The sequence below is a fragment of the Cervus canadensis genome, chromosome 25 (assembly GCF_019320065.1).
Source record: "Cervus canadensis isolate Bull #8, Minnesota chromosome 25, ASM1932006v1, whole genome shotgun sequence".
Lineage (NCBI taxonomy): Eukaryota > Metazoa > Chordata > Mammalia > Artiodactyla > Cervidae > Cervus > Cervus canadensis.
The window spans coordinates 28470602-28483944 of record NC_057410.1 but is presented as its reverse complement, the minus strand read 5'-3'; the positions used below and the strand labels follow the sequence as shown (position 1 = coordinate 28483944).

Genomic DNA, 13343 nt, shown 5'->3' with positions numbered 1-13343 from the left:
TGACTCCAGGAGCGAGACCCATGGGCTCCAGCGCCTTGGTCACTGGACTTGGAACATGTTCCCAGGGAGTGCTAGGGGAGACATTCTCCCCAGGGGAGTCAATGACCCACCTCCAAGCCTGCTTCATGGCTCATCTCCTAGGATGCAGCAGATAACCTTGTCCAGGAGAAAAAATTCAGCTGCAGAAACTACCAGCTGCCTGAAAAGATTCTGTCTGTTGAGAAAGCAACATCGAGGTAATCACCACCCAGTCCCTGCCCAGTACAGAAACGTCCAGACAGTCCCCTACTGGGTGGCATGCAGACTCGACATGGTCATTTCCACTACCTTCCTGGGGTCCGTTCCATTACTAGACAGCTGTGGTCCTTACAGTGACCCAGAGAATGAGCCCTGGAACTTCTTTCTTGGACTTAGATCTTTGAAGACATGCATCACATCCTTTCTGAATTTCTTCTTCTCTGGTGCAAACACCCCAGCTCCTCAACAGGACCAGCAAAGAGAGAGGTAGGTTCTCTAGGGTGGAAACCTGGGGTTTTCTGATGAGCTTTCTCTGGACAAAGCCAGGCATTTCCCCTGCTCCTTACTGATAGATAAGCAAGAAAGAGGCAGCCCTGGAAAAAATTGAGCTAGGAGATCTCTGAAGGGGATAACTCTCCAGGTCCCTAATTAGGAGCACAGATAAACGCCTGATTAGACCACTCCAGTCTGCAAGGGCAGCGTATTCTGCTCACTATCAGAAGCGCTTTGTTGCTGCAAAGGGCTTGGAGATGTCTGTTCCACAAACTGCCCATGGCCTCAGGGCATTCAGCAGGAAGAAAGGAGACAGGAGCAACACCCTTTTCCGGTGTTCAGGGATGGACAGGATAAAAAGGAGCAGTGCTCTGGGTGCCCCATCAAAAGTTCTCTCTCCATTGGTGACTGCTTTATTCCAGCTCTGCCACCTCCATCTCTGCCACCATGAGCCGGCAACTGAATATCAAGTCTGGTGGTGACAAGGGGGGCTTCAGTGGGCACTCGGCGGTGGTGCTGAGGAAGGGTGGGGGCAGCGCGGCTTCTTACCGCACACCCAGCAAAGGAGCTGGTGCTGCATTTGGAAGCCGAAGCCTTTACAGTCTCTGTAGAGGAGATCTCTGTATTCCCCTCAAGGTGGCTGGCAGCAGTGTTCGGACTGGAGGTTACAACTTCAGGCTTGGCTCTGGGTATGGAGGGGGTCGGGCCAGCGGCTTTGCCAGCAGTATGTTTGGCAGTGTGGTCCTGGGGCCTGTGTGCCCATCCATGTGCCCACCTGGGGGCATCCACCAGGTCACCGTCAACAAGAGTCTCCTGGCTCCTCTCAATGTGGAGCTGGACCCGGAGATCCAGAAGGTGCGCACCCAGGAGCGGGAGCAGATCATGGCACTGAACAACAAGTTTGCCTCCTTTATTGACAAGGTGGGTCTCCCAGGTGGATGAGACAGTCCAGTGAGATGTGAGAGATCCCTTTCTGCCTGGTGGTGCACAGGGCATTGTTGGGTGGAAAGATGGATGGAAAGGCTGCTGCTGGACCTCATGAAGGGCTCCGTGATCATAGCACGACCTGTGAGCTAGGTAGCACGAAGGAATGAATGAATGTGTTGCTTTCTTTCACAGAGAAAGGTGGAAATTTTGGTAAAGGGTAGCCCTACCTTGAGGAAGAATTGATGGGAATCTGGAGGTCAGCTGGATGCACCTCCAGTCCTTCAAGGCAGATGGAGGACTGATAGAATCAGCACTATGCAGAGGGAAGGGCTCATGGTACAGAAGAAACACTTAGCTGAGACAGAAGAAGAACATCTCCTGGGGCTGGGTCAGGCAACAGAAGCCAGCTGTGGAATCTCCTTCTTCAATGAGTTTTCAGTGACTAGTTTTGCCTGAAAAGCTACAGATTGAACCCTTGTAAAGGGTCTTGTTTGCATGGAATTCCATGAGCGTGGAGTCAGGACTGGAGCTAAATGCCTTTAAAAAAATCTGTATAACCTGGTAGGGTCAATGGTATTTTTCCACGGGACCTGGTAGCACCCATCTGATTCCAGGTGAGGTTCCTGGAGCAGCAGAACCAGGTGCTGGGGACCAAGTGGGAACTGCTGCAGCAACTGGACCTGAACAACTGTAGGAAAAACCTGGAGCCCATCCTCGAGGGCTACATTGGCAACCTGCGGAAGCAGCTGGAGATGCTGTCCGGGGACCGGGTGAGGCTGGACTCGGAGCTGAAGGGCACGCGGGACCTGGTGGAGGACTATAAGAAGAGGTGAGTGGGCCCAGCCAAGGTCGTGGGTCATGTTTGCAGAGGCTCCTCAGATCATCCAATCTCTGTGCCACTTTTTAGGAGGGGAGGGAACAAGCACCAGGGTCAAGGGCTCACACCCCTCCTCTGACTGCGAAGGAAGGACCACCCCTATTTGATGAGAACTTCCTACCTGGTTGATGGGAAGGAGTTTCTTTGCTCATTGACCCCCCAATGGGTTCAGTGACTGGTTTGGGGCACCTGGATATTTTCCTAGGGTCCAGAGAATGGAAGGTTAATGAGGCAATTCAGGGACACAGGACTGCCAGCCCCAGCCCCTGCAGTGCTCCAGCAGATCCTGTGGAGAACTTTGTATCCCCAGCACTTGCCTGGTCAGTGTGATGAGGGGGTCACCTGGCCAAGGGGACTGAGACCTCTGCTATCTTCTCTCTTTGCCCACAGGTATGAGGTGGAGATTAATCAGCGCACAGCAGCCGAGAACGATTTTGTGGTGCTCAAGAAGGTAAGAGAGAGAAGAGCCTGTGGACTCTGATTCTCTTGAATTCCCATCCTAACCAACCCTGCTCAAGACTCCAGCCCTGGCTTTCTGGGGAGGTGCTGGTACCTGAGTGGGGATGGAGTCATATTCTGGCTTCTAGCAAGGTGGAGCGCACACAAGTCTAGGGTATGGGCAGAGATAGATAGGAGAGAATCATGGTCTGGGAATTGGAACCCCCTGGCTCAACTCAGCCTTCCTGTGTGACTTGAGGAAACTCATTCTACTTCTCTGGGCTTCATTTTCTCCAGGGGCAACACAAAAAGAGCAGCCCCCACTTTTTTATTTATCCCCAAAGATGCATAGGAGAGAAAGGCAATATTGAGGGTTTTTATTCACCAACCTGCTTCCCTTGGTGGGCAAAAGATAGGAAGTTAATTGACTTTGAGGGCAAGGACAGGGCATCTGGTGGGATGTGGGTGATATTGACCAACGGCTCTGGGTGCCTCTCGGCAGGATGCAGATGCAGCCTACATGATCAAGGTGGAGCTCCAGGCCAAAGTGGACTCTCTGGACAAAGATATCAAGTTCCTTAAGTGTCTGTATGATGCGGTGAGGACACCCCTCTCCCTCCCCTACCCCACCTCTTTCCAGCAGAGAGATTCCCTGGCTCTTCCAGGGAGATGCGAATAAGAAGAATTTAGGCTAAACAGAATTAAGGGTGTTTTGATGGGAAGGTGCAAAACCCTGCCCTGGCAGGCCATGGAAGTGTAGGATCCTGGTCCCTAGAAACCATATTCACAGGAAAAAATCCCATTGGGGCTGTGATAATGACCTTGGCAGCAGGCAGGTAAAAATCACCCCGTGAGGTCCTACTGAAGCACAGATTCCTGATACTGTGAATTGCAAGAAATGCCTCCCATGGCCTGCTACCCACATGGGGTGTACCCTGCTGTGTGAGTCTTTTGCTCGGCTCCAGCAGGCATTTCTTCTCTCCACTTTGGCCCATTCTGCCAGGCCCCACAGGCCCAGAAGTCTGATGGGCAGAGGAGGGAGGTGGGGGAAGGACCCTGACTTTGTCCTCACCTGTCAACTCAGGAGGTGGCCCAGATCCAGACTCACACCAGCGAGACCTCTGTCATTCTGTCCATGGACAACAACCGTGACCCGGACTTGGATGGCATCATTGCCGAGGTTCGAGCCCAGTATGAGGACATAGCCCTGAAGAGCAAAGCTGAGGCCGAGGCGCTGTACCAGAGCGAGGTGAGGTCCGACTGGGTCTCCCTCCTCCACCAGCCTTCCTTTCCTGGGAAGGGACACCTCCACCAGTGGATGTGAGACATCCCTTAGGAGATGTGTTAAATGAAAGAAGTGTTATAGTCAATGCCATAGTGACATTCTACTCAAAAAGAATTCTCGGCAAAAATTCTCATCAAAGATAAGCCATGAAACTGGGTAGGCATTTCCAACAGAGAGGGACAGGCCATCCTCTGATGGGGGAACGAAGCGAGGTGCTCTTGCTATAAAACAGGGATTAGGTCATGTCACCATGGGAAAGAAGGAGAGTAACAAATATGGAGGAGAGTAGCTATGGATGACCTGTAGTGGGATAGGGAGTGAAGAAGAGGATGTCATGAACTTCCCTCTGATCAGTGTGGAAGGACTTCCAAGAAGAAGAGGTGGGATTCTAGGAGCATTCTGGGAGGTGGCAGTTATGCTTTGAAGCAAAACCTTTCTAGGCTCTCACTGAGAAGACCCTTTACCTGGGTGCCCTATGGGGCTTCATACCTCCCAGCTTTCTTGGCCATTAAATCCCACCAGCAGCAAGGACCACAGGTTCCTTGTTCCCTGTCCAGGGCTGTGTCATCCTCTCTTTTCTGAAGGACTGGCCAAGGGTGAGGGGAGGATCTGAGCTACAAGTCCTCAGCCAACAATCCCACCACCTCCAGGATACATGCATGTAGTCCTTAGCCCTGGCCCTTCACCCATCATTAAGAAAGGATTGTAGGAGAATTTAAGTTTCAAGGGACCAGGGACCTCACCTGTACTGCTCACCTCTGAATCCCCAGTACCTAGAACAGAACCTGGCCTTTAAAATATTCCTCTATAAAGAGGTGCTAAATCAATGGAGAGGTTCAGAACTCTTCTATTTTGGAAAGTGAAAGTGTTAGTCACTCAGTCATGTCTGACTCTTTGATACCCCATGGACTGTAGCCCTCCAGGCTCCTCTGTCTATGGAATTTTCCAGGCAAGAATACGAGATTCGGTAGTCATTTCCTTCTCCAGGGGATCTTCCTCACCCAGGGATCAAAGCCGATCTCCTGAGTTGCAGGTGGATTCTTTACCAACTGAGCCACCAGGGAAGCCTTATTTACTTTGGAAGTGCTTAATACATGCAAACTTCATTTTCCCTTTATCCACCCCCAGAAAAGATTAGTCAGGGAGATGAGAAAGGAGAAGAGGCCCAGCAAATAGATTTCTGCTTAGAGAAACAGGTGGACTTTTTGGTCAGAATCAGCTCCAAACAGCTGGAAGGATAACCCAGGTCCTGGCTCCATCACCTCCTGCTGCAGAGCTATCTTCCCTGGCTCACTCCAGTGTGGAAGGGTTTGCTCAGGACACTTTCTCTGCCTTGGGTGGTGGGGGATATGGGGGGTAGTCCTGTCTCATCACCAACTTCCTGTCTCTGGAAACCAGATCCAGGAGCTGCAGCTGGCGGCCGGCCGGCACGGGGATGACCTCAAACACACCAAGAACGAGATGTTGGAACTGAACCGGCTCATTCAGAGGATCCGCTGTGAGATTGCAAATGTGAAGAAGCAGGTGGGCAGCAAGCCCACAGAGAGCACGGAGGCTGGGCTTCACCCTCTGTGATGGAGAGACTGGAGCCCATCCTTTGAAAAGCGGATGTCCCCTGCCTGACTTGGGACTCTCTGGACCATCAATGGTCCCTCTTCCTTGGCATACCTTGGGACCCGTACACTCTGAGCTGGCACCCTGCTCAGAACTGGAGGGGCCTTGCACTTATTTCACCCAACTCTCACAGTTCAGATAAGGAAACTGGGCTGGAGAGAGGAAGGGACTCTCCCAGGGTGTCCAGCTGGTTATTAGGATTAGAATTCAGGTTTCCTCTTTCTTTTTTCCATCTTTCTCAGGTCTTTCCTGTGTGCAATAAATCCACCCCATGTGCCCTTCAGGTACGCCCCTCCAAGGGCAGGCCCCACACCTCTTCTTCCCACTGGACACTCAGCACATGTAGGGTTTGGGGGTACTCTCCTTGGGACCCTCAGTGGCCAAGTTAAGGTCCTCCTCTCACTGCTCTTACTGGGTGACCAGTGAGGATGATAGCAGATGAAGATGTTCTGGGTTGTCTGCCCTGTACCCATTGCCTTTTCAGCTGGGGAACCCTGTCTTGTCTGAAAGCAGAAAAACACCATATCTTTGGGGAGATGATTTAAGGGGGCAGGGAATCCTCCCCCAGTTGACCCTGGCAGGTCAACTCTGCCCAGTGATAGAATTGCCAAACCTGGCAGAGCTGAGCGGGCTCTCCTTCCCGCACCCCACAGCCTTCCACGCCAGGTGATGTGGGGAACACGGGGCCTGCTTCCCAACTCGACACGTGGCTGATTCATGAACTCTATGAGGACCGTTTCTCCGCCTGGCGGTATTTGTCATCACAGTGTCACTGGATGTTTTTCAGGGCCCAAATGCTCTGTCTAAGGTCATGGATATAACCTCAGGCCCTTAACCTCTTGTTGTATGGGAAGGTTCCCCTAATCCATTCAGGCCAAACTTGGGGAGCATTTAGATAGACCCTCCCTGCAGAGTGCTAGAATAGTCCAGAGATGTACACTGTTGGCTGCTAACGGGTAGGAAGGGTCTCTGCTGGGAGACATCCTGCAGGCAGGAGTCTGATCAAAGAGGTGCCTTGGCACCCTGTCGGATTCTTGGAGGCTCCGGGTTGGGGTCTCAGTGTGATTCTCCAGGACAAGGTGGACTCGAAAGCGACAGCCACTGGTTTCAACTTCAGGCACTAGACAACTTGCAAACATCCAAGTCTCTTCTTGCGGTCCTAAAATGCAACTGCTCTGACAGCTTTTCACGGGCCTTTAAATATCCATCTACAAAAGAAAATGGAGGCGACTCAGATACTGTGTTGGGTCTGCAGCAATTACTTGCTCCCACCTTGGACCTCGTCTGTAAAGTGAGGGGGTTTGGGACCGAACTGTTAAGATCTAAACATTGTTCTGGGTTCTGATGGTCTTCCCATCGTCCTTTGCTTTCCAGTGTACCAATCTGGAGACGGCCATCGCTGATGTCGAGCAGCGGGGAGACAGTGCCCTGAAGGATGCCCGGGCCAAGCTGGATGAGTTGGAAGCTGCCATGCACCAGGCCAAGGAGGAGTTGGCTCGGATGCTGCGTGAATACCAGGAGCTCATGAGCCTGAAGCTGGCCTTGGACATGGAGATCGCCACCTACCGCAAGCTGCTGGAGGGCGAGGAGTGCAGGTGAGCAGGGCGAGGGAGATGCCACAGTGGGCGGGGTGGTGGGGGGAACTGTGGGTGGCTCCCTGCTGGGCCAAGGGACCGTTTGGGAGGTAAGAGAGGAAAGACAGCAGTGCTCGTGACATGAGCACAGAAGGGGGCTGTTTGTTGTTTGAGCTCAGCTTCCTGCTAGAGGAGGTCAGAGGGGAACCATGAAGCACAGGTGGCTGGGTGGTGGCGTGAGAAGAGCCAGTGGGGTCAGACAGACCTGGCTCTCATCACTCGCTTTGCCATATGTCAGCTATGTGGTCCTGGTGTCTGTAAATTTTATTATTTATTTGCTCATCTATAAATGAGGATTGTAACCTCCATACAATGAGGTTGTTTTAAGGATGAATTCAAATGATAGGCATATAAAGGCAGGAACCCATCTAAAGGCTCAGCCGAATCTAGACACTTCCCTGAGGTTTTAGCCTTCTCTAACTTTCTGTCTTGCAGGATGTCTGGGGAGAATCCCTCCTCTGTGAGCATTTGTGAGTATCCCCAAGAGATGGGTCGAGTTGGGGATTCTGACTGGATGGGAAAGCTGGGGACCACAAGATAATGTGATACCATGTCCAATCATCATCTCCCCTCATCTGCAGGCTCTTAGTACTGTCTCAGGAAGGTTCTCTGGCTTCAAAGGAAGCCTATTTGCCTTCTGTCCCAGGGAATCAGTGACTGAGGTCATGCCAACCTCATTTCCTTCCTGTGTCTCTCTTCTGGGCATTGTCATCTCAAGAAGGGGTTGAGAATATGGACCTGTGAGACAAAAAGTCCTAGACTCTCTAGGAGGGCAGGGACCATTCTGTCCCGGGTTGTCCTCACCTCACACAGAGCTTGCAGTGCAACTGGGTCTTGACCCATCCTTGTGCTGTTTTTTGACTGCCGAGGGTTGCTGTGGGATGAAGGGGGTGGCTCGCTGAGTGATGCTGTCATCCTTCTTCCCCTGTTCTGGGCCCTTCCACCACAGCCGTCGTCAGCAGCAGTGCAAGCAGCTTCAGCTCCCACCCTGGCTCCTCGGCCAGCACTGACCTTGGGGCCAGCACCATGGCCAGCACAGCGACCAGCAGCTCCAGCAGCACCAGAAGCGGGCAGACCAGGGCTAAAGGGGCACAAGTGGGAGACCCCAAGGACTCCCAAGACAAGAGCGCCCCAGTCAGCGACCGGGCAAGGAAAGCTGCCCGGTAAGGCCCGTCAGCTTTAAGGGTTCTCTCAGCTCCTGGGAAAAGAGATGCTCTTGCCGCTGCCACCTCACCTGGAGATGTCTGCCACCCCCTTCCTCTCCCCAGAGTCCTAGGACCACCCGTGGTACATGTGGCCGCCCACATGCACTGTGGCCTGTCTCACTGTCAAGTTCTGGTTGGCCTCATCCTCTCCTGTTTTCAGGTCCCATCTGGACTTTGTGACTTCGTTTTTCCCTGCCACCCTCAGCTGCTAGGAGGCTTATGGGCACAAGCTATAATTACCTTCTTGGCCCTGGAACATCCCTAGGAACATCCCTAGAGAGAGAGGAGAGGAGGGAGGAAAGAGAGAGGACGAGGGCGAGGGAGGGCAGGATAGTTTTCTCTATGCTTCAGTGGAGTCAGCAGTTGTCCGAAGGCTTACTTTGCAACACGGAGGTGGTAGCAACTCCTATATGTTAAGCACCAACTACATCTATTGCCTTTAATTCTCATCCAATCATGCAAAGTAGATGCAATAAGCATCCTTGGGACAGAAGAGACCCCTCCCCACCAATCCTCTGAGCAACTGTGGAACTTGCCCCCTTCACTCCCTGGGTGCTAGGGTCAGGAGTTGAGCCTGGTTGATTCCAGGGCCCATGTGCTTTTACATGCCACTGTCTCTTTAATGAAGGGAATGTCAAATTCACTATTATTTTGATGAGGGCAGCAGACTTAAGTTGCCTTTCTGTCAGTGGGTATGTGTTTATCTTTGGGCCTCTCTCTGGGGCTGTGTCCTACAGTAGCTTCTGATTCTCAATTCCTGCTGCCAGGAGCTGTGTTCAGTGAGGGAAGCTTGCTTTGTCTCTGGTGGTACCACCCAGCCCAGAAGTCCTGGCTCTTGTAAATACTCCTAAGGACGGAGACACCCGGTTCCTCCTGGCCTTAACTGAAGGATTCTGAATTTCTGCCATATGTTCAATAAACTTGAGTAAAGTCCGAGGTGCATGCCTGTCAATGTTTCAGTGTCTCCAAAACTGCCCATCTCTGATGATGATACACTCCATCTCACTCATGGGCACAAGCTTTTCAGGAACCTGGAGGCTGCTCTGGAGGTGAACTCAGACCAATGGGAGAAACAGACACACACACAAAGTCATGCACTCATGCAAATCAGGGAAGGGCAGCCCAGTGCAGCAATGCTGAGAAGTGATCAGAACAGGGAAGCTAAGCAAGGAAGGCTTCCTGGAGGAGGAGGAGAGTTTAATCAGATAACTAGAAAAGTGAGAGCATAGGTTCTTAAAAAGAATTTAAATCACAGCATCACAGTAAGTTTTGGCTTAGGTTTTGTATACTTGTTTTGTTGGTTGGTGGGTGGTGTGGGTGGGAGGTGAACAGATTTGGCAGCAAATTCTTAGATATGGCATCAAAAGCCCAGGCAACCAAAGAGAACATACAGAAATTGGACTTCATCAAAATTAAAAATTTCTACACATCAAAAGGCATTACCAAGAAAGTGAGAAGATAATTTACAGAATGAGAGAAAATATTTGCAAATCACGTATCTGATTAGGGTCTAGTACCCAAAACATGTAAAGAACTTCGACATCTCAATAACAAGAAGACAACCTAATTTAAAAACGAGCAGAGGAATCTAATGGACCTTTCTTCAGAGAAGATATACGAATGGCCAACAAGCACATGAAAAGATTCTCAATATTATTAATCATCAGGAAATGCAAATCCAAACCACAAAGTGGTACCACTTCACATCCACTAGGATAGCTGTAATGAAAAATAATAGAAAACAAAAACTGTTGATGAGCTATACGTGAGACCGAACACTCTAAAACCCCTAAAGGAAAACATAGGCAGAACACTTTCTGACATAAATCGCAGAAATATCTTATTTGATCCATCTCCCAGAATAATGGAAATAAAAACAAACAATGAACAACTGGGACCTACTTATACTCAAAAGCTGGGAGTCACCACTTTCTCTGTTCTTAAAAAAGAATATAATAAAAACAGGACAATCGGCTCTCATGTGTGTGCCACTAACAGAGAGGAATGGACACTTGGAGGTCTGACAGTGATAGCTAATCTAAGACGGGGCTCGTTGTCAGGTGGACTGTCATCAGAAACCTGGGTACACAGGTGTAGACACGTGCTCATCAGCCCACAGACTCAAGCCTATGGAAGAGACTCAAAATATTTAACCACTGGTTTAATTAGACACTAACCCATCACAGTAGGTGTTAGCCACAGGAAACTGAGACAGCCATGCTGGTCCCTACTGGCTGGACATCATTCTGTTTAAGTTTGTATTCACGACCACCCGTATGCAGATGTAGGCCCCCACATGGCCTCTGACACCTATGGGAACATGTCTGTGAGTTGGTAAGCAGTGCTCACAACTCACACTGTTAGCCCAGAGACTGGGGCCAAGGAGCAGGGAGCATCGCCCAGCCTCGGGGGGATCTGTTAGGCTGGAAGGATGCACACGGCACCTGGGCAATAGGGTTGTGTGCAGACAGCTGTGGCTGCCCTAGGGAGGCATCAGGGGAGGTTTCTTAGAGGAGGGGGGTTTTGGTTTGTCTTAAAGGACAGGACCAGTCTGCCTTGGTGGGCAGGAAGCTGGGAGAACAGCCCAGAGCATGTCATCAGGGGAAAGCATGATGCATGTGAGAAACATGCAATCGTCTCATAAGCACCCCACCCAAGTCCTGAAATTATACTGTCTTCAAAAGAGCAAAACAGGAGAAGGGGAGTAGGGGTCAGATCTGCTGCTTGGAGAGTCAGGGACAGGAAGACGAGTGTGCGAGAAGTTGGTGCTGGTGAGCTCAGGTTCTCACACCATGCCTCAGGGCAGGCATGTACACTGGACATTTGCACACAAGAAAGCCAGGACAGTGCAGAGGCAAAGAGCACAGATGGCAGCCAGGTATCGTACCTCAAATCCTAGTTCAGCTACTCAGTAGCTGTGCACCTTCCAATAATTTACTTAACTTCCTGTGCCTCAGTATCTTCATCTGTAAAATGGGGACAATAACAGTACTTGCCTCACAGGACTGCAGTGAGAATTAAGTGAGTTAATATGTATGTAGTGCTTAGAGCAGTGCCCTGCAGAGCCCACACAGTGTGTTCACCAGTATCATTACTATCATCATTATTATTTACAAGATGCCTCCCATTCACCTCGGGGAGCAGGCGGAGCACGTATTAGTACCCCCTGTCTTAGAGATGTAGAAACAGAGGCTTAGGATGTTGGAAGACCTACCCATGGTCACATGGCAGGACCAGGGCCTGGATGCACAGAGTCCTGAGTCCACACACCTTGCCAGAGGCTTGGGGTGGGCTAGAGAAAGATGACCAGCAAAGCTCAAAGGAGATGGTCTTGGCCACGGAGTTGAGCAAGGAGGAAGTGAGGGGGACAGGGCAGCCCTGGAAGGCACTTCTCTGGCAACCAAACAGCAGGGTGGGAGCAGAGCCGAGTGTCTGGGAGGACAGTCCTCCTTGGCTTTTATACCCTGGTTCCTCTGGCATGAGCTCACCTTCAGCCTTGCCAGCTACAAACCGGCTAAAGAGCTGTCCTGCTCCCAGATGGATGGCTCTGACCATGGCCAAGTCCCCCAGGGACTGTGATCCAACTGTTGGGCTTGGGACTGAGTGCTCTGCCTGCCTAAAACTATAGGAAGATATAGGGGGATAAAAGGGGTACTTGTGCGGGATTCACAGACAATGTGCCCTTTTCCAGAGTTCAGCTGCTGAGCAGGGCTGGCAGGACTGGAGCTGATGTCATCCAAATAGCCTAGCTCATTCTCCCTAATTTTGGAGACAATTATTTGCTCTGAGAACCACCTGCCCCTTTCTCAGTACCTCCAGCCTCCCCCACCCTACTCCTACATCAGCTAGATTCTGCTTCCTCAAACATGTATGGCTCAGACCCTGTCTGGCTCTAGAGCCCTCAGTGGCTCTATCACTCACCCTGTCACATGCACAGTGTGGGATCCAGGGTCCCTCAACCCATGGTCTCCCTTCACTCATAATTCCAGCCTGAAGGGTCTTTTCCTCACAGATGCCCTTCCTCCTGTCAGCCTGGGTTTCTTTTACTACTCCTCAGGAAGAGTCTACCCAAGCCTTTTTTCCTTGAAAGACTGGAATTCAAACCTCTTCCTCCAGGCAGTCCTTATGGATTCAGTGTCCCCAGGTCTTGCCTCTCCTCTGTGCGTTCCCTTTTCCTCTCACCCAGCAAATACCCTCTTGAATTATACTAGATTTTCTAACCCTTCCCTCTCTCAAACCTTCTCTGGAGGCTTATAGGACCCCAGAATGCTGAGAATGGGGAGCCAATGGATCCTGTGGAGGCCATGAAATCACAAGAATGTGCGAAACTGATCATTCTCACAGATGTAGAAACAAAAACATAAAGAAAGCTACAGATTATTTGTGTAAATTGAACAAAACATTTGGTTATAAAACCAAGAGCCATATAAATGTAATTCATTTAACAAGCAATTTAAAATTTTCTTGAACATTGAAGCTAGATGTTCTTGGTAACCTGGGGGTCTGAGTCTCTGATTGGACACACTTTCCTCACCAATTCACAGATGAGTAAAAATGCAGCTCAGAGACCTCCATGCCTGGCCCATCATCTCTCAGAATTTAATTCTCACCTGGAAAACTGGGCAGGGCTTCCCAGATGGATCAGTGGTAAAAAGAATCCGCCTGCCAATGCAGGAGACATGGGTTCCATCCCTGGGTCGGGAAGATTTCCTGGAGAAGGAAATGGCAACCCACTTCAGTATTCTTGCCTGGAAAATCCCAAGGACACAAGGAGCCTGGCGGACTACAGTCCATGGGGTCACAAAGAGTCAGACATGACTGAGCAACACATACAGACAGAAAAAGGCCACCCC

At 50.8% G+C, this 13343-nt stretch overlaps 1 protein-coding gene across 1 annotated transcript; it reads left to right on the top strand.

The window, feature by feature from the left end:
• Window positions 1-899: 899 nt before the first annotated feature.
• Window positions 900-9423, top strand: LOC122427420 (keratin, type II cytoskeletal 74). Its single transcript, XM_043446884.1, has 9 exons — window positions 900-1431; window positions 2052-2266; window positions 2705-2765; window positions 3255-3350; window positions 3837-4001; window positions 5436-5561; window positions 7026-7246; window positions 7721-7755; window positions 8235-9423. Exons 1-9 carry the CDS (start codon window positions 958-960, stop codon window positions 8450-8452), a joined length of 1611 nt encoding a protein of 536 aa, XP_043302819.1. The 5' UTR covers window positions 900-957; the 3' UTR covers window positions 8453-9423.
• The last annotated feature ends 3920 nt before the right edge of the window (window positions 9424-13343 follow it).

Bases quoted from the DNA above. Each gene is read 5' to 3' on its own strand.
- LOC122427420 (XM_043446884.1), top strand. From the start codon at position 958: ATGAGCCGGCAACTGAATATCAAGTCTGGTGGTGACAAGGGGGGCTTC. The intron at 1,432-2,051 runs GTGGGTCTCCCA...ATCTGATTCCAG, and splicing joins TTGCCTCCTTTATTGACAAG to GTGAGGTTCCTGGAGCAGCA. The intron at 7,756-8,234 runs GTGAGTATCCCC...CTTCCACCACAG, and splicing joins TCCCTCCTCTGTGAGCATTT to CCGTCGTCAGCAGCAGTGCA.